The sequence below is a fragment of the Meriones unguiculatus genome, chromosome 8, assembly GCF_030254825.1.
Source record: "Meriones unguiculatus strain TT.TT164.6M chromosome 8, Bangor_MerUng_6.1, whole genome shotgun sequence".
In the NCBI taxonomy this organism is placed as follows: Eukaryota; Metazoa; Chordata; class Mammalia; order Rodentia; family Muridae; genus Meriones; species Meriones unguiculatus.
The window spans coordinates 56694041-56713838 of record NC_083356.1 but is presented as its reverse complement, the minus strand read 5'-3'; the positions used below and the strand labels follow the sequence as shown (position 1 = coordinate 56713838).

At 39.8% G+C, this 19798-nt stretch overlaps 1 protein-coding gene across 3 annotated transcripts in view; it reads right to left on the bottom strand.

The window, feature by feature from the left end:
* Positions 1-5597: 5597 nt before the first annotated feature.
* Positions 5598-19798, bottom strand: part of Nudcd1 (NudC domain containing 1) — a 64499-nt gene continuing 50298 nt past the window's right edge. For all 3 annotated transcript variants that reach the window (XM_060389479.1, XM_060389480.1, XM_060389481.1), the window contains 2 exons: positions 9584-9743; positions 5598-6145 (listed from right to left, as the gene is read on the bottom strand). In XM_060389479.1, coding sequence (XP_060245462.1) covers positions 5853-6145; positions 9584-9743 — 453 coding nt within the window. In that variant the 3' untranslated portion in view covers positions 5598-5852. The remainder of the gene's footprint in view (positions 6146-9583; positions 9744-19798) is intronic.

Genomic DNA, 19798 nt, shown 5'->3' with positions numbered 1-19798 from the left:
GTATTTCATTTAGGTCCTTTAAATGAACAGAAGATGTGTGTGTGTGTGCATGAATTAAGATATATATATATATATATATATACACACACATATATATATGCATGTATATATATACATATATATATGTATGTATATATTACATACATATATATGTATGTAATATATATGTATATATATTACAGAATTTATCAAGGAAGATCTTAAATAGTAATGAGAGTCAAATGACATCTTGAATGGCAAGAACATAGAATTCAGTTCTTGAGCCTGGATACCTCAACAGTTGGAGTAGTCCAAGAACACCACTCTCACTAGGGCACAGATGGTGACCAGTAGTTACTCAATCTATAAAGCAGGGTGCCCCCATAGTCCCAGTTTGGTGCTGGAAGCCTGTAAAGTTTCCTGAAAACCAGTGTTCCCTAGCTGAGGACAAAAGCTTAGAAATGCTAATTCTGCTGTTAGTGAAGGAACCAAAGAGCAGGCACAGGAACAGAGCAGATCACTTTGGCCAGCAAGAGGGAAGATCAAGTGAGCAAGCAGCAGACAAACAGACTTCCTCCTGAAATGACCTTAATTGTTTGGTACCTGAGGGTGATTCACCTTCCCAAACCAAGTGAGTTCTTCAGTTGGGGTTCCCTACTGAGGTGCTTCTTCATTGTGACAAGTTGATATTAAAACTACCCATTACAAAGAAACTGTTTTACCTGTGGACTACAAAGTGAAGCAGGCTAAATTCACAAGTAATGGTCTAAGCTGTTTGGCAGAAGAAATTTCAAGACAAGGCAGTGGCATGGTTGTGGATTTATAGTGTGAGAGAGTGGAAGCAGAGAGAGTATGTAGAAACCATGTCAAAGAGAACAATGTGAACCTGGATAAAACATGGACAGAGAAGCGCAATTTGGCCATGAAGAGAGCTTAAGCCTCGATAGAATTGAGGACAAGTTCAGAAGTTACCTATAGGTAGCTAGCCATCCACCAAAGTATTACAAAAATACACTTTATCTCTTTGTAGATTAAAGGAGCCCCCAACATGGAGCATTTAGGGAGCTTTCTAACAATTGAGCAAGCACATTTTGGCTTCAACAAAAATACACCTACAAATTTAGGAATTACATGCAGCAAAAGGAATGCTAGAACAACATATATTTAATACCTTAATTGTGCAGATTATTATATGTTAATCAGTTCAAATGACACCATAAAAGTGTACACACACACACACACACACACACACACACACACACACGAGACTCCCTTTGGGGAAGAAGAGGGTCTTAGGAATTGCAATTCAGAAGACAGATTCAGGAATTTGGGGAACAATCAATCAGTGTTGCAAGACAGAAAAAGTAGGGGCTTACATGCGACACTGAAGGCTGAGAAAGAACAGGAGACATGGACCATATATGAATGGAATGGCAAAGCCCATAAGTCAAGTCTGATGACATCGGAGCCTCTGGGAACAGTGCAATGGGAAGTTCCCGTGCCTGTGGTTACTTTACAGGTGAACACATTCTAGGCAGCAGATGGCACTGTGCTGTTTGATAGCTTCCATAGTTTCCATTTTGAAAAGCTTTCGTTTATTTGTTTTGTTTTTTGAGACAGAGTTTCTCTTTGTAGCCTTGGCTGTCCTGAACTCATGCTGTAGACCAGGTTGGCCTTGAACTCAGAGATCTGCTTGCCTCTGTCTCCCAAATGGGATTAAAGGCATGAGCCACCACTATCCATCAAGTTTTGATGGATATTACATTTTTCTTCTCAATTTCAGTCAATCCTTTAGTAACACTGTTAAATATTTTAAATTACACATTAAAAATTATCAAAATTCTCCAAATAACCTTATTTTGCTACATTTCCACTTTTACTAATAACTGTTTTTATAATGCAATAGTTTGTGAATATAGATTTCTTGTATTTTGAGCATCAACATCTACTATCCTTTACATTGGAAGCCACACTATCATTTCTAATTCCATGTATTTGTATGTTGCTGGTCCATTCTTGGCATCAGTATAGAGACCATCACTAAGAATGAGCCAATGGGTACCTTGCAAATGCAGAGTTACTGATGTCCGTGATTAACTCAAGTGGGTACAATATGCATTTGATGTGATTTTTGCAACAAGTATTTATTGGAATGACAGTGATGGGGTTTAAAGACTTGTATTTATCACTGCAATAAGGCAAAAAGTTTTCAACTATACAGCCAACTGAGAGATGGGGTTAGTAACAGAATAAGCCTTGAGATTATGTAGTACTACTTACCAATGCTCATCTCTAATTTTAGAATTTTGGGTAATGTGAATCACTATGCTTCTTTTGCCCAAGTCAGTATAAGTCAGGTTTTCTTGGATATAATGAGAAGAGACCTGACTTCATGTTGAGTTGTGTGTGTGTGTGTATAACTATACTCTCCATACTTTACTCCATTTCCATCTGAGCTTATGAATAAGATTTTTTTAATTTACTCCCAGTTTAATGACTCCTCAAGAAACATTATTTATAAAAATAAAAATAAAAACTGAAAGGACCTTCTTTGATACCAAGAAAGGAAGGTTACAAGTAAAGTTGCAGAACCTTTTAATCCTGAAAATGTTCACAATTTCCCTATATCAAACTATACATCTTGATTCTAAAGAGGAGGGATTGGTCTCTGGTAATTTTAGGCCATTTAAAATTCTCTCTGGAAAACTGCATTCTAACAAACAGCTGAATTAGTTACTTGCTTCATAGAACTGGGTGTCAACACACAGGACTTCACAGTGTTACCAGGATCTCCTTCTGGTCTCCCCAGTCTTTGGGATTTCTGTTGGAAGAATTCACATAAGACTCACAAAAAGCAGTGAAGACAAGCAGTTTATTACAAGGCAAAAAGGCCACTCTAAAGGGTGAGGAATGCAACGGCCAAAGCAACTACTAATCAGACTTGTACAGTTTGTGCTCCTTGTTTAACAGGCTGATTACAAAAAGGACTATACTCAGCGATTTTTAAGCCTGCTGATGGTAGTTAACAGCTCTGCCACTCATCTATATAGAATTCAGATATAAAATCTCTTTCTCTTACTTTTTTTTTGCCTGACTCACAATACTTTTACTTTTTAAATTTATTACAATTTATTCACTTAGTATCCCAGGTATAGCCTCCTCCTTTGTCCCTTCCCAATCCTGCCTTCCCTCCCTCTTCTCCCATGCCCCTCCCCTAGTCCACTGATAGGGGAGGTCCTCCTCCCCTTCCATCTGACCCTAGCCTATCAGGTCTCAACAGGACTGTCTACATTGTCTTCCTCTGTGGCCTGGTAAGGCTGCCCCCCCTCGGGGGAGGTGATCAAAGAGCCAGGCACTGAGTTGATGATGTCAGACAGTCCCTGTTCCCCTTACTAGAGTGCACACTTGGACACTGAGCTGCCATGGCTATATCTGTGCAGGGGTTCTAGGTTATCTCCATGAATGGTCCTTGGTTGGAATATCAGTCTCAGAAAAGACCGCTGGGCCCAGACATTTTGGTTCTGTTGCTCTCCTTGTGGAACTCCTGTTCCCTCCAGGTCTTTCTATCTCCCCCTTCTTTCATGAGATTCCCTGCACTCTGCCCAAAGTTTGGCTCTGAGTTTCAGTATTAGACATATAATATAGGATAATCATATTAAAAACTGTACACTTAAAGAAGCTAATCAAGAAGGAGGACCCTGGGTAAGATGCTCAACCCTCATTCAGAAAGGCAAATGGGATAGACATCCGAAGAGGGAGAAAACAGGGAACAGGACAGGAGCCTACCACAGAGGGCCTCTGAAAGATTCTACCCAGCAGGATATTAAAGTAGATGCTGAGACTCATAGCCAATCTTTCTTACTCTTTTGTTTCTCAAGACTGCCTTCCTTCCTTTCCTTCTTTCTTTCTTATTCTCACTCTCATTGCTGGGGAAAAATGCAAGAACTTAAACATACTAAAATTAAAATTCAGTCAAAATTAAATGGAAAGCCAATGTCCTGGTTTGTGCTGTTTAGAAGGCTGAGGTAAGAAAAAGATGACCAGGTGTTCCAGGCCAGCCTGGAACTACATAGTGAGAACTGTCTCAAAATAAACCTAGCCAAAACAGCAACAACAAAGTTTTTTGTTGTTGTTCTTCAGTTTTTTGTTTGTTTGTTTTTTGACAGGGTTTTTCTGTGTAACCTTGGCTGTTCTGTCCTGACTCGCTTTGTAAACCAGGCTGGTGTGAAATTTACAGAGATCTACCTACCTCTGCCTCCCTGAGTGCTGGAATTACAGGCGTGTGCTACTGCACCCAGCTAACTGAAATTAACCATTCAAATACTGGCTAATTTGTGTGTGTACATATATCTCTATGCATGTTTATGAGGCTATGTGCACAGGTGTATACATGCATGTGGAGAACAAATATTGACCTCAAGTGTTTTGCTCATTCTGTACCTTCTTTAATGAGACTGGGTCTCAAGAGAACCTAGAGGTCAGACTCAGCTAGAGTGTGCGGCAAAGATGCTCCTGTATCTGCATTTCAAGTGCAAGGATTACTGATACATACAGTTATACCTACTTGCTTTTCTTCGTCTTTTTTTTTTTTAATGTGGGTGATGGGGAGATCTAAACTCAGGTCCTTATATTTATGTGGCAAGCACTTACAGAGAGCATCATCTCCCTAGACCAAATACTTGTTTAAATTTAATTCAATCAAGTATTTGTTCCAGATAAGCAAAACATACATTAATATACATATTTTCCATCATATAATCCTTTATCTTTACTTCCCTCCTCTTCAATTAAGTTCTTAAGAACTTTATTAAAATATGAACTCTAAAATAATGTGAAAATAAATAGAAAGCCACATTAAATACAAATTGAAAGAAGCTTGGAGAGTAAGTCTGAACCACAAATATTTACGGAGAAAAAAGTTGATATGCAAATAGAATGAATTGTCAGAAAGTGAGGGGTACCTAGTGAGACAAATCTATTAAAACTTATCCTGTGTGACTGTCCCCTCAATTGCCCCACTGTATCACAGCTCTCCTGTCTCTTTAGACTTGGTCATTTAACTCTCTTTGTCCATATGGTTAGCAAACATGAAAAGCCAAGCTTGGCAAACTTGAAACATGCTTTGATCTAGAATGTGTTCTCTATCATGGCAGAAAGCACAATTTTGGACTGGTAGATGACAAGAGACAACTCATAGAACTCATAAGGTTTTCGTAAACCTTAACTTGCTTTTGTTTTGAGAGTAGGTCTTGCTATGTGGCTCAGGCTGGCCTTGAACTAGTAATTCTCCAGCCTTAGCCTGCCACGTGCCACCTGAATTTTTTGGAGCTTTGTCATATAATAATGGAAAATGAGTAACTTTCTGTGGAGTGCAAATACATAAATAAATCTATACTTATCATGAAAACAAAGTTTAAAAGCAAACACTTAAAAGTGCTGTGTGCTTGCAGCTCTTCGCAGACCCATAACAATTCTTTATGTAGACTCAATATTTTACTGCTGCCCAAACATCCTACATAATGACTGCACCACTTTAAACAATGAGCTAAGTACATGATAAATATTTTTATTTTTAAACACTGAATTACACGTTTCCTATAAAAGATGAGACTCAATCCTCAGGTTTTAAAAAATAACTGTATTTGTCAATATGTTTGTATTTTTAACAGAAGCTAATATTCTCTAAATCCATAGCTTCACCTATCCTGTAGCTTTTACAGATTCATAATCTCTTGAATACATTTCCAATATCCTTTAAAAATAAAACTTCATAAAAGATATTTTTATTTAACACATGGAAACTTATCAAGTTGTAGCACAACTGTTCAGCCTTCCAGGTACCACTGGATACTTTTCAGAGAAATGTTGGAGGATTAGTTCTCTGTATTTACTTTTATTAAAAACAGGTTTTTGGTGGTGAGAACAAACAATCTCTCGTTTGTCGCCTGAAAGCCTAAAATAGGATCATTGGTTTCTAGGCTTGCTACTTGCTGCTTAGCAACCTGCCCCACATGCCTGCCCTCCTTTCTGTTGTAAAGCACGGTGGACATGGGAGCAGGCTGCCGATAGATGAACACCCGGCGAAGGCACTCACAAAGGGCTGCATAAGAATAATTTGGAGCACAGGCAAAAAATTTCTTGTCTCTTTTTGATGCTTGGACGTAACCTGCCAAAAATAAAAGAAAAAAAAAAAAAAGAACTATGTTAAACTGAAAGAGAGAAATCACGATTTAACACTTAATATTTCATGGTATCCATTAACAATTTAAATACTTAGTAACATATATCACTAATAGCCAACAATGGGTGAATTCAGCAACATTAAGAGTGAGCCACAGTTTCTTCTAAGAGGTGCAAAAATACAACTTTAATTCCTAACAAAGCAGTGATTCCTCCCTTCAGCAAAGGCACAATACAGTTCTATTAAATTTCCATGAAATAAAATAATTAAAATCTGAAATCTTAAATACCAAATACGTAAAAACTTAAATCCTAGCTAAACAGAAAAACAACTCCAGGAATATAATGACAACTAAATAAAAAAAAAAAAAATTAAGAAGGCACTAGATAATAGAAAGGCCTCCCATGGCCATGGATTAGCAGAATCAGTATCAGGAAAAGTATCAGTGAAAGTGATGTACAGTTTAAAAATATCCTCATCCAGATTCTAATGACATTCTTCAGGGAGAAAGATAAAACAACCCTGAAATTTATATAAAGGTATAAAAGACCCTAACCAAGACCCTAACCCTAGCCAAGGAAATCCTAAGCAAAAAATGGCTAGAGGTTATTAGAGTAATTGTTGACCTCAAGCCAAAGTACAGAGTCACAAGAACAAAAACACTGTAATACAGACACAAAAACAAATATATAGAAGAATGGAATGGTACAGAGTGGTGGTTCTCAATCCATGGGTCCAATACCTTTGGGGGTGGAATAACCCTTTTGAGGGACAATAGAGATATTTTGTCATTAACAGACATTTAAAATCCAACATCCTTTGTAACAAATACTGCTGGGAAATAGGATATCCATATGGAAAAGAATGAAACTAGACTCATTTTGAAGAATCAATTCAAAATGTATCAAAAACCCTTAAGACCTGAAATTCTGAAACTGGTAAAACAAGTGAATAGCAACCGATAAGCAAAAGAAGGGCTTTCAGGAACGACTATAATAGCTCAAGAAATGAAAGCAAAAGCTGACATATTGGATCATGTGGAAATAAAAAGGCAATGCACAGCAAGGAAGCAAGTAACTGTGGCAAGACACAGCCTACAAAATGGGAGACAATCTTTGCTGTTTATATATCTGAGAGACAATTCATATCCAGAATATGTAAAGACCTCGAGTTTCCCTAGTAAGGGGAACAGGGACTGTCTCTGACATCAACTCAGTGGCTGGCTCTTTCTCCTCCAAGGGAGGAGCAGCCCTGCTAGGCCACAGAGGAAGACAATGCAGCCAGTCCTGATGAGACCTGATAAACTAGGGTCAGATGGAAGGGGAGGAGGACCTCACTTATCAGTGGACTTAGAGAAGGGCATAGGAGGAGATGAGGGAAGGAGGGTGGGATTGGGAGGGAATGAGGGAGTGGGATACAGCTGGGATACAAAGTGAAATAAACTGTAATTAATATAAAAATAAAAATTTTATAATAAAAAAGGAACTCATAGAACTATCCCCAAACAAACCAATCCAGTATATGAATGGGTAATGACATGAACAAGTAGCTCTCAAATGTTGAAGCACAAATGTCTAGTAGACATATAAAATATGTCCAACATCTTTAATGTGGAAATTTAAATTACACTGTCATTGAGATTCTATCTAAGTGTGATCGGAATGGCTGTTATTACAAAGGATAATAAATGTTGAAGACAATGTGAGAAAAGAAGGGCGCTCACTTCAGTGTTGATGGGGTGTATACTCGTATAGATACTATGGAAATCAGTTCAACCTAAAAAACAGAACTACCATATGACACAGTTTTACCTGGTTATTTAGTGGAAGAAATCAGAAATGGTTGAAGATACCATAGAAGTCAAAATACAGAATTAGTTTAGAGAGCCATCGACAGAGTAACACATAAAGGAAATGTGATACAAAAATATGGTGTTTTATTCACCTGTAAAGAAAATTACGTCATCTATAGGGGAATAAATGTGAATGGACATTACCATCCAAAATGAAATCAGCCAGACTCAGAAAGACAAATACTGCATGTTTTCTTTCAACACATACACACACACACACTCACAAAAATACACGTAAATAGAGAGATAGAAAGGTGATTAAACAGAAGAAAATACAGAGAAAGGAAAGAAGGAAAATGGAGGAGACTTTTTTTCTTGTAAGTAAAGTACATTTAAATACATTTACATTTTTGTTCATTTATAGTGAGCAAAACCATGAGGCATAGCAGGTCAACACTCCTTTTAAAATATTAGGTGAGATGTAAAAAGGGAAACATGGAAATATAGGGATGTTTTGAGTAAACAAGCATTAACCGTATACTTTGACAGTAATGTACAAAATACCTCGAGTGCTATCTAAGATAAAGTTGATTTAACTTGTTAAAGCACAGTTCATTTGTAAAAGGGTTCTGACATGCAATTGAAGACTGAGCATCTAAAAGCAACCTGGAAGGACTTTGCTCTTCCTTAAGGAAGGAAGATAATTACAAAACAGGAATTCCAGTAGAAGCCAGAATAGTTAATTAATCCATCAAACCTGGTAGTACTTTATGTCAAAGAAATTCACTTGGAGTCTGAGTGAGGCAATTTAGCTTAAAGTGCTAGTGACAAATTTCCTCATCAATTAGAGTTCTCCATACGCAGCCTTTAAAATTCTCAATTTTACATTTTTTTGCTGCCCGTTTAAAATAAGCTTTCAATAAAGCAATAATCGTAGCTAATTCACATAATACAACTCCCTCAGAATACAGAAGTATTTTGACATAAAATCAATAATAACATAACCTTCAGTTATATGTGTCAAATTTTTTTCAAAGTATACTTTGAGAACACATATTTTCCCCTTTAACAAATAATTCAATTTATGTTCTTTCATTTTATGACTGCTTTTATTACCATGGTCTCTTCTTTTCACTGTGGTTCAGATTTTGAGTCAGACTTGTTATATAACTCTGGCTAGCCTCACACTGGTGCCTCCTGCCTCATCCAATCAGGTGGTGGGAATGCAGGTATATACTACCAAGCCAGGCAGGCTTCTTTAGCACTGAAGTTCAATTAAATAGGTCTTCTAAAAGATGTGCATTATGTACAGCAACTGCAGGATGATTTTGAAGATTAGTCTGAAGAGACTTAAATACAAGTTGCATGTATAGCAATGCCCAAGCTCTGATCATACTGACTTAAAACAAACAACTGATTAGAAATATTCAGATATATTGACACTTCCTTGTCCATCATGTATAAGAAAAGGTTCATCTTTCTAATCTAACAGTTTAACGGAATGCAGCCAACCGAACAGAGCATGAACCAATAAATGTAACTAGGAGGGCTCAATAAAAAGAGCAGTTTTAAGATGATGATAAGTTTTAAGCTGAGCGGATAGAAAAGCTACTGAAGAGAACGCTTTCTACCTAGTGCATTGAAGGTCGCAATGTGCTCCCACATGTCGTCCTGCTTGCTGCTGTGTGGCTGCCAGAGGAGAGCATCGACATCATGGCGTAGACAGAAGCAGGGCATTTCTTTAGGATCCACAGTGACTGAGAACAGGTACTGGTTGCTGCCAAGATTCACCTAAAGTGACAAAAATTATTCAAAAAGTTAGTAATAAATGACAACATCATCACCAGTTATTTTAAACCAATTTTTTCCTTTTACCATTTCCAAAGACAAAAATGAATGAAGTTCATGCTGGACTTGTACTTGGCAATTCTCCTGTCTCAACCTAGGATTTCACACATGTTCCAGCCACCATGCCTTGCTTGCTCTAGACTTCAAAGACCTAACTAGATTGATTCTTCATAGAACTCCTGAAGGACTGTGCTTCTCTAACATTCATTTTAAAGCTGAGGGAAGCCATGATGCACAGGGACTTAACTTGTCCAAGATCAGGATGGTTTTAAGTTATACACATAAAATCTGGACCTAGAGTCTCTGTTCTTAATCACTATGCTATCTACCCCTCAATGTTAGGAAAGATATGACATAAAATATCAATTGGATAAAAGAACAGTTTTAAATAACAGAATACAAACATCCAACTTATTAATGTTAGCTTGTAATATTGCCAAGAATAAATAACACCTACAGCTTATGACCTGAGTCTACATGCCAGGCTTGTGCTAAGTACTAACCTCCACAGCTCATGAGGAGCTGTCATCTTCATGTGATAGCTGAAAGTAGAGCCTTGAGGGTTTAAATAAGTGGTTCTAGGCTACAGGGAAAATCACAATATTGGAAAAAAATATAGATCTACATACCAATTGCCCCACTGTGCTCCTGAATTATGGCATTAATATCAATAAATACTGTTGGGGGGAGCCAAGATGGTGGTGGCGGGAGAGCTCTGTGTCTGAGAAGCTGGATAGCACTCTCCATGCAGCGACCAGGAGACTGAACTCTGGGCCCTAAAACTGCAGCTATCATGTTTCCCAGGTGAGGGGAGGCTCCCACGGGTCCACTCTTGGCTGCCCAGCCAGAACCCGGAAGAAATCCCTGGTAATGCAGGCTTTGGGTCTCCAGGCTGGAGCCGCAAGCCTGCATGTCCCCATCACTTTCCCAGGCTGATCGGTGGACACAAGGGTGCCTGAGACTGGGAGTCCCAGTCCCAAGAAAACCCCACAGGGAAGCAAAGTTGTGAGTCTGATCACGGGTCACCCAGTCTTTCCCTGGAAGGTCTCACGGACCACGGGTACCCGCCGCCATCGCAACTGAGCTCCCGCCGTGCTGAGAGCTGCAAGCCCAGCTCACTGATACAGACAAGCTGCGCGCCTCACTGCAAAAGAGGCTGGGTTTCCCTGTCTGAAGAGGGCCCCACAGGGAAGGAAGAAACCGTGCTACTGGAGTCACCAGCAGCACTATGCCTGGGGAAAGTCTAGCAGACTGCAGATCGCAAACAGGCAAGTACGCCCAGCCATCACAGATCCGGGCCCAAGCAGGGAGCACAGAGATATTGGGAACCCAGCCCCTGCAGACTAGCAGGTGGGTTCACGATACGCCAGCCCAGAGGCCTGCTTTGTACCAACTACTCCTTACAGACAGAACTCTGTGCCCCAAGACAACAGAGTCTTAGAGTCACTATCTGGAAAAACCCTCACAAGGAACAAGGAACGAAGCAAAGGGGACGGACTTAGGCAACCCAGTATATCCCCAGAAAAGGTGTCACAGACTGGCCCAACCCAGGGAACTGCTGTGCCCCAGATAGCCTGCTGTTACCACTAGAGCAGTACTCACCCGCCAGAGATTACCTCTTGGGTTCTGGGGCACAGAGAGCCCCTACCTCAGACCTACAAGAGACGGGGAACCCTGAGATCAACCCCCAGATACTGCTCAAAGGGGCAACCAGTTATCCCTAACAAAACCGACCAAACCACGGGACACACAGGTTAAGGGCAGCTGATCACTAAATTAACAGCAAGAAACCCAGAAGGAGGGCAGCTGTCTCCAGGACTTCTCCTGGTGAGAGGAGAGCCCTCTTGACTAATCAGGACCACAGTTACCACCCAGGTATCTATGCCTGAGGTGAGCTGTAGCAACTCCTGAAAAACACCGGCCATCCAGTGACTATACCCAAAAAGCTGAGAAGGCTTCCATCAGGAAAAACCATCTTCCTGCCAAAGGGATTCTCTCCACTACAAGAGTCCAGGAACAACCAGACACTAAGTTCAAACAACTAAGATAGCCCAATGGGTAGAGGACAGCGTAAAAGTTCAACCAACAAAAGCCAGAGCAATATGGCATCTCCAGAACCCAGTTATCCAGGGCAAATAGTTCTAGACACCCCAGCATAATTGAATCTCAAGGAGATGACCTAACATCTATGCTCATGAAGAAGATAACAGAGGAAACAAATAAAATATGAAAAGAAATAGAGGAAGCTGCAGCCAAAGAGTCTGTGGCCTTTAGAGAGGAAATGCTTGAATCACTGAATTATTGCAATAAAAGAAACTGTGGATTGTTCAAACAAACAGCTGAAGGAATTGACGGAAAAACGTGAAAATACAGTCAGACAGGTGAAGGAAACCAACAAAATAGCTCAAGACCTGAAGATAGAATTGGAAAAATTAAAAAAAAAACAAACAAAAAAACAAACAAACCAAAAAAAAAACACAAATGGAAGAAATTGTGGAGAGAAAGAACTTAGGGAAGAAAGCAGGAACTACAGAGGTTAGCATAACCAATAGGCTACAAGAAATGGAAGAAAGAATCTCAGGTGTGGAAGATACAATGGAAGAAATAGATGTATCTGTCAAAGAAAATGTTAAATCTAAAAAATTCCTGACACAGACCGTCCAAGAAATTCAAGACAACATAAAAAGACAAAACCTAAGAATAATAGGAATAGAGGAAAAAGAAGATTCCCTGCACCAAGGCCCAGAAAAATCTTCAACAAAATCATTGAAGAAAATTCCCCCAACTTAAAGGAGAGGCCAATAAGAATACAAGAGGCCTATAGAACATCCAATAAATTAGACCAGAAAAGAAAATCCTCGAGCCACATAATAATCAAAACCGTAAGTATGCAGAACAAAGAAAAAATACTAAAAGCTACAAGAGAAAAAGGCCAAGTAACATATAATGGCAAACCCATTAGAATCACACCTGACTTTTCAACAGAGACTATGAAAGCCAGAAGGGCCTGGACAGATATCATGCAGACCCTAAGAGAACACAGATGTCAGCCCAGGCTACTATACACAGCAAAACTCTCAGTCCTCATAGATGGAGAAAACAAGATATTCAATGACAAAAACAAATTTCAACACTACAAACAAATCCAGCATTACAGAAGACACTGGAAGGGAAAATACAACCCAAGAAAACTAGCTACATCCAAGAAAACACAGGAAATAAATAACCCCAATACAGTAAAACAAAAAGCAACCACGCACTCAACCATACGACCACAGCCAACATCAAAGTCAAAGGATTTAACAGCCACTGGTCATTAATCTCTCTCATTATCAATGGACTTAATTCTCCAATAAAAAGACACAGACTAACAGAATGGATACCTAAACAAAACCCAGCAATCTTTTGCATACAAGAAACACACCTAAGGCACAAAGATAGACATTGCCTGAGAGTAAAAGTTTGGAAGACGACTTTCCAAGCAAATGGTCCCAAGAAACAAGCAGGAGTAGCCATTCTAATATCTGATAAAATAGAATTTCAACCAAAATTAATCAAAAGAGATGGGGAAGGACACTTCATACTCATCAAGGGAAAATTCCACCAGGAAGACATCACAATCCTGAACATCTATGCAAATACAAGAACACCCACATTTGTGAAAGAAACATTGATAAAACTTAAACCACACATAGATCCCCACACACTAATAGTGGGAGACTTCAACACCCCACTCTCAACAAAGGACAGGTCAAAAAAACAGATTAAACAAAGAAACAACATCTCTAACAGAGGTCATGAATCAAATGGACCTAACAGACATCTACAGAACCTTACACCGAAACACAAAAGAATTTACCTTCTTCTCAGCATCTCATGGAACCTTCTCCAAAATAGACCATATAGTTGGTCACAAAGCAAGCCTCAACAGATACAAGAAGATTGAAATAATCCCTTGTATCCTGTCTGATCAACATGGAATAAAGCTGGACCTCAATAACAACAGAAATAGCAAAAAGCCTACACATACATGGAAACTGAACAACTTGCTACTAGAAGACAGCTGAGTCAGGGAAGAAATAAAGAAAGAAACTGAAGTCTTTCTAGAACTCAATGAAAATGAAGACACAACATACCCAAACTTGTGGGACACAATGAAGGCAGTGCTAAGAGGAAAGTTCATAGCACTAAGTGCCTTCAAGAAGAAATTTGAGACAGCGCATTCAAGCAACTTAATGGCTCACTTAAAAACCCTAGAAAAAGAAGAAGGAGACACACCAAAAAGGAGTAGATGGCTGGAAATAATCAAACTCAGGGCTGAAAGCAATCAATTAGAAACAAATAAAACAATTCAAAGAATCAATGAAACTAAGAGCTGGTTCTTTGAGAAAATCAACAAGATAGACAAACCCTTAGCCAAGCTAACTAAAAGGAAGAGAGACACCATCCAAATAAACAAAATCAGAAATGAAAAGGGGGACATAACTACAGACACGGAGGAAATCCAAACAATAATTAGGACTTACTTCAAAAGTCAGAACTCCTGCACAGATGTAGCCCAGGGCAGTTCAGAGTCCAATTGGGTTACATAGTAATGTGAAGAGGGACTGCCTCTGACATAATCTGATTGGCCTGCTCTTTGATCACCTCCCCATGGGGGCTAGCAGCCTTACCAGGCCATAGTAGAGGACAATGCAGCCACTTTTGATGTGAACTGATGGACTAAGATCAGAAAGGAGAGGAGAACCTCCCCTATCAGTGGACTTGGGGAGGGGCATGCATGCAGAGGGAGGAGGGAGGGTGGGATCGGGAGGGGAGGAGTGAGGGGCTTATGGGGGGATGCAGAATGAATAAAGTGTAATTGATGAAAAATTAAAAAAAATGAAAATAAAAATAAAAAAGAATCAAAAGTCTATACGAAACAAAATTTGAAAATTTAAATGAAATGGACAATTTTGTTGATCGATTCCACTTACCAAAGTTAAATCAGGACCAGGTAAATCAATTAAATAGTCCTATATCCCCCAAGGAAATAGAAGCAGTCATCGAAAGTCTCACATCCAAAAAAAGCCCAGGACCTGATGGTTTCAGCACAGAATTCTACCAGACATTCAAAAAGAGCTAACTCCAGTTCTGTTCAAACTATTCCACAAAATAGAAAGAGAAGGAACATTACCAAACTCATTCTATGAAGCCACAGTCACCTTGGTACCTAAACCACACAAAGTCCCAACAAAAAAAAAAAGAGAACTTCAGGCCAATCTCCCTTATAAACATTGATGCAAAAATACTTAACAAAATACTCGCAAACTGAATACAAGAACACATCAAAGATATCATCCACCATGACCAAGTAGGCTTCATCCCAGATATGCAGGGGTGGTTCAATATACGGAAATCCATCAATGTGATCCACCATATTAACAAACTGAAAGAAAAAAACCACATGATAATCTCCCTAGATGCTGAAAAAATATTTGACAAAATCCAACATCCATTCATGATTAAAGTATTGGAGAGATCAGGGATACAAGGCACATATCTAAACATAGTAAAGGCGATATACAGCAAACCTATAGCCAACATCAAATTGAACGGAGAGAAACTTAAAGCAATCCCACTGAAATCAGGGACAAGACAAGGCTGCCCACTCTCTCCATATCTCTTCAACATAGTGCTGGAAGTCCTTGCTAGAGCAATAAGACAGTTGAAGGAGATCAAGGGGATACAAATTGGAAAGGAAGAAGTCAAATTATCATTATTTGCAGATGATATGATAGTATACGTGAATGACCCCAAAAACTCTACCAGGGAACTCCTACAGCTCATAAACACCTTCAGCAAAGTGGCCGGATACAAAATTAACTAAAAAAAATCAGCAGCCCTCCTGTATACAAAAGACAAAAGGGCTGAGAAAGAAATTAGGGAAACAACACCCTTCACAATAGCCACAAATGACATATGGTACCTCGGAGTAACCCTAACCAAGCAAGTCAAAGACTTGTATGAAACAAATTTCAAGTCTCTGAAGAAAGAATTAGAAGAAGCTATCAGAAGATGGAAAGATCTGCCATGCTCATGGCTTGGCAGGATTAACATAGTAAAAATGGCCATCTTACCAAAAGCAATCTACAGATTCAATGCAATTCCCATCAAATTACCAACACAATTCTTTACCTACCTGGAAAGAAAAATTCTCAACTTCATATGGAATAACAAGAAACCCAGAATTACTAAAACAATCCTCTACAATAAAAGATCTTCTGGAGGTATCTCCATCCCTGATCTTAAGTTGTACTATAGAGCAACAGTTTTAAAAACTGCATGATACTGGCATAGAAACAGAATGGTGGATCAATGGAACCGAACAGAGGACCTAGAAATAAAGCCACACACTTATGGACACCTGATCTTTGACAAAGACGCCAAAACCATTCAATGGAAAAAAGATAGCATCTTCAACTAATGGTGTTGGTCCAACTGGATGTCTACATGTAGAAAAATGAAAATAGATCCATACTTATCACCCTGCACAAAACTGAAGTCCAAGTGGATCAAAGACCTCAACATAAAACCAGACACATTAAATCGCCTAGAAAAAAAAAGTGGGGAATACCCTAGAACTCATTGGTACAGGAGAAAACTTCCTGAACAGAACACCAACAGCACAGGCTCTAAGAGCAACAATCAATAAATGGGACCTCATGAAACTGAAAAGGTTCTGCACAGCAAAGGACACTGTCATCAAAACAAAGCGACTGCCTACAGACTGGGAAAAAAATCTTCACCAACCCTTTATCTGATAGAGGACTCATATACAGTATAAATAAAGAACTAAAGAAGCTGAAAAGCAGCAAACTAAGTAATCCACTTAAAAAATGGGGAACAGAGCTAAACAGAGAATTCTCTGTAGAGGAATATTGAATGGCAGAGAAGCACTTAAAGAAATGCTCAACCTCATTAGCCATTAGGGAAATGCAAATCAAAACAACCCTGAGATTTCACCTTACACCCATCAGAATGGTCCAGATCAAAAACTCAAGTGACAACACATGCTGGAGAGGTTGTGGAGAAAGGGGAACCCTTCTCCACTGCTGGTGGGAATGTAAACTTGTACAACCACTCTGGAAATCAATCTGGCGCTTTCTCAGACAACTAGGAATAGTGCTTCCCCAAGATCCAGCCATGCCATTCCTGGGCATATATCCAAAAGAGGCTCAAGTACACAAAAAGGACATTTGCTCAACCATGTTTGTAGCAGCTTTATTTGTAACAGCAAGAAGCTAGAAACAGCCCAGATTCCCCTCAACTGAAGAATGGATGCAGAAACTGTGGTACATCTATATAATGGAGTATTACTCAGCAATGAAAAATAAGGAAATCATGAAATTTGCAGGTAAATGATGGAACCTGGAAAGGATCATCCTGAGTGAGTTGTCCCAGAAGCAAAAAGACACACATGGTATATACTCACTCATATAGACATACAATATAGGACAAACCCACTAAAATCTGTGCATCTCAAGAAACTAAGCAAGAGAGAGGACCCTAATTAAAACGGTCAATCCCCATCCTGAAAGACAAAAAGGATGGACATCAGAAGAAGAAGAAAACAGGAAACAACCTAGGAACCTTCTACAGAGGGCTTCTGAAAGCCACAAGAAGAAAACAGGAAACAAACTAGGAACCTACCACAGAGGGCCTTTGAAAGCCTCTGCCCTACAGACTATTAAAGCAGATGCTGAGCCTGATGGTCAACTGTTGGGCAGAGTGAATGGAATTTTATGTAAGAATTGGGAAAGAGTAAGAGCTGGAGAGGACAGGGTCTCCACAAGGAGAGCAACAGAACAAGAAAATTGGAACACAGGGAATTTCCCAGAGACTCATACTCCAATCAAGGACTATTCATGGAGATAACCTAGAACCCCTGCACAGATGTAGCCCACAGCAGTTCAGTGTCCAAGTGGGTTCCATAGTAATGGGAAGAGGGACTGCCTCTGACATAATCTGATTGGCCTGGTCTTTTATCACCTCCCCCTGAGGGGGGAGCATCCTTACTAGGCCACAGTAGAGGACAATGCAACCACTTTTGATGTGAACTGATAGACTAAGATCAGAATGGAGAGGAGAACCTCCCCTATCAGTGGACTTGGGGAGTGGCATGCATGCAGAAAGGGGAGGGAGGGTGGGATTGGTAGGGGAGGAGGGAGGGGCTTATGGGGGGGATACAAAATGAATAAAGTGTAATTAATAAAAGTTAAATAAAAAATTTTAAAAAAATGGGTTTGCGAAGCACAAAATGAAGGAAGATTTACTTTGTGAACCTGAACAGCCTCATCAAGCATCTCTTCCCACTGCAGCCAAGAATCTCCACCTTGCAACACTCCCATCTGGTTAGATTTCATCAGCTAAGTTACTGGGCCCTGAAAGGTAAAAGAGCTTCTCGGGGGATATTCATGTTTTCTTCATAATGATTCATGGTTATTTTAATATTTTGTTCTAGTCAGATACCAAATAAAGATCTGATGTTTTATTAAAAATTAAAAAAATAAATAAATAAATACTGTTACGGTAATACTGTTGCTTGAGGAATTCATTTCACTACAAAAATCATCTTTTAAGACTTATGATTGGAAGCCACTTACAGGGAAGCTGCATTAGTAGAGACCGGTGCAGCCACATTCCTCATCAGTCATCTGATTATTAGAGCTTTAAATACCAACACAAATAACATCAAAATGTAGGTGCTAGGGTTAGGGTTAGAATTGGGGTGCTCTGTGTGTGAAAAATGTGACTTGATTTAGTGCAACAGAAAAGAAAAGTTGAGGCCTGACTTGCACTTTGTAAGGAAAGCTGTGAAAAGCTGTAGCATGATTTATTGGTTCACCAGGGCAAGCCAGGCTCTAAGAAAAGCTGCCCATGAGAATAACATGCAAGAGCAGGGCTTTTAGGCAGGCCCAGAGCACGCTCACTGTAGCAAGGATAGGCTGGTGCGTTCTTATCACTGCTTATCTCTTCTTTCCCTGTGATCTGGACTATCAGTGACTTACTTTGAAACTATTACTAGCAAATGGGCCTGCTAAGAAAGCCTCAGTTGACTCACCCCTGCTTCAGCTCTTTCCTCACCTCCACTGGTTTCCTCCGGATCACCGAGGTCTTTTCCAGAAGGACTAATCTAACTGAGGTAATGAACAGGTGGACTGCAATAGTATTTTTATAAAATGTGCTTACTTTCTTGAGAAAAATGAGCATTAACATTACTAACGCTGAAACTATTAGCCAGCCTCTTTTGCATGACTGCAGAAAAGTAACAAATCAGCTAAACTATCAACTGAAGGTTTAACCAAGAGAGATCAACCTTGAAAACACGAGCGTGAGGGTGAAGGTCTCTCAACATAAGCCCCTCATTCTGCTAAATGCTTTCTCTTTTGCCACTTACACTTGTGCTACATGGGATGTCAAAGCGCTACTGATGTTCCAACTCTGCCTTCACTGACTCCTCCTGTCCTCTTTCACATTCTACTAACCCCACAATTCAGACCAATAATCACCTGTTCATGAAATATTTATGATGCTAGGAGATGCTTAACTTTCAAAATTCCCTATTGTACCACAGAATGAAGAAATCTGGGCCCAGGAGTCTTTTCTGAGACTGATACTCCAACCAAGGACCATGTATGGAAATAACTTAGAACCCCTGCTCGGACATAGCCCATGGCAGCTCAGTATCCAAGTGGGTTCCCTAGTAAGGGGAACAGGGACTGTCTCTTGACATGAACTCAGTGGCTGGCTCTCTGATCACCTCCCCCTGAGGGAGGAACAGCCTTGCCAGGCCACAGAGGAAGACAATGCAGCCAGTCCTGATGAGGCCAGATAGGCTAGGGTCAGATGGAAGGGACGAGGACCTCTCCTATCAGTGGACTAGGGGCGGGGCATGGGAGGAGATGAGGGAGGGAAGATGAGATTGGGAGGGAATGAGGGTGTTACAGCTGGGATGC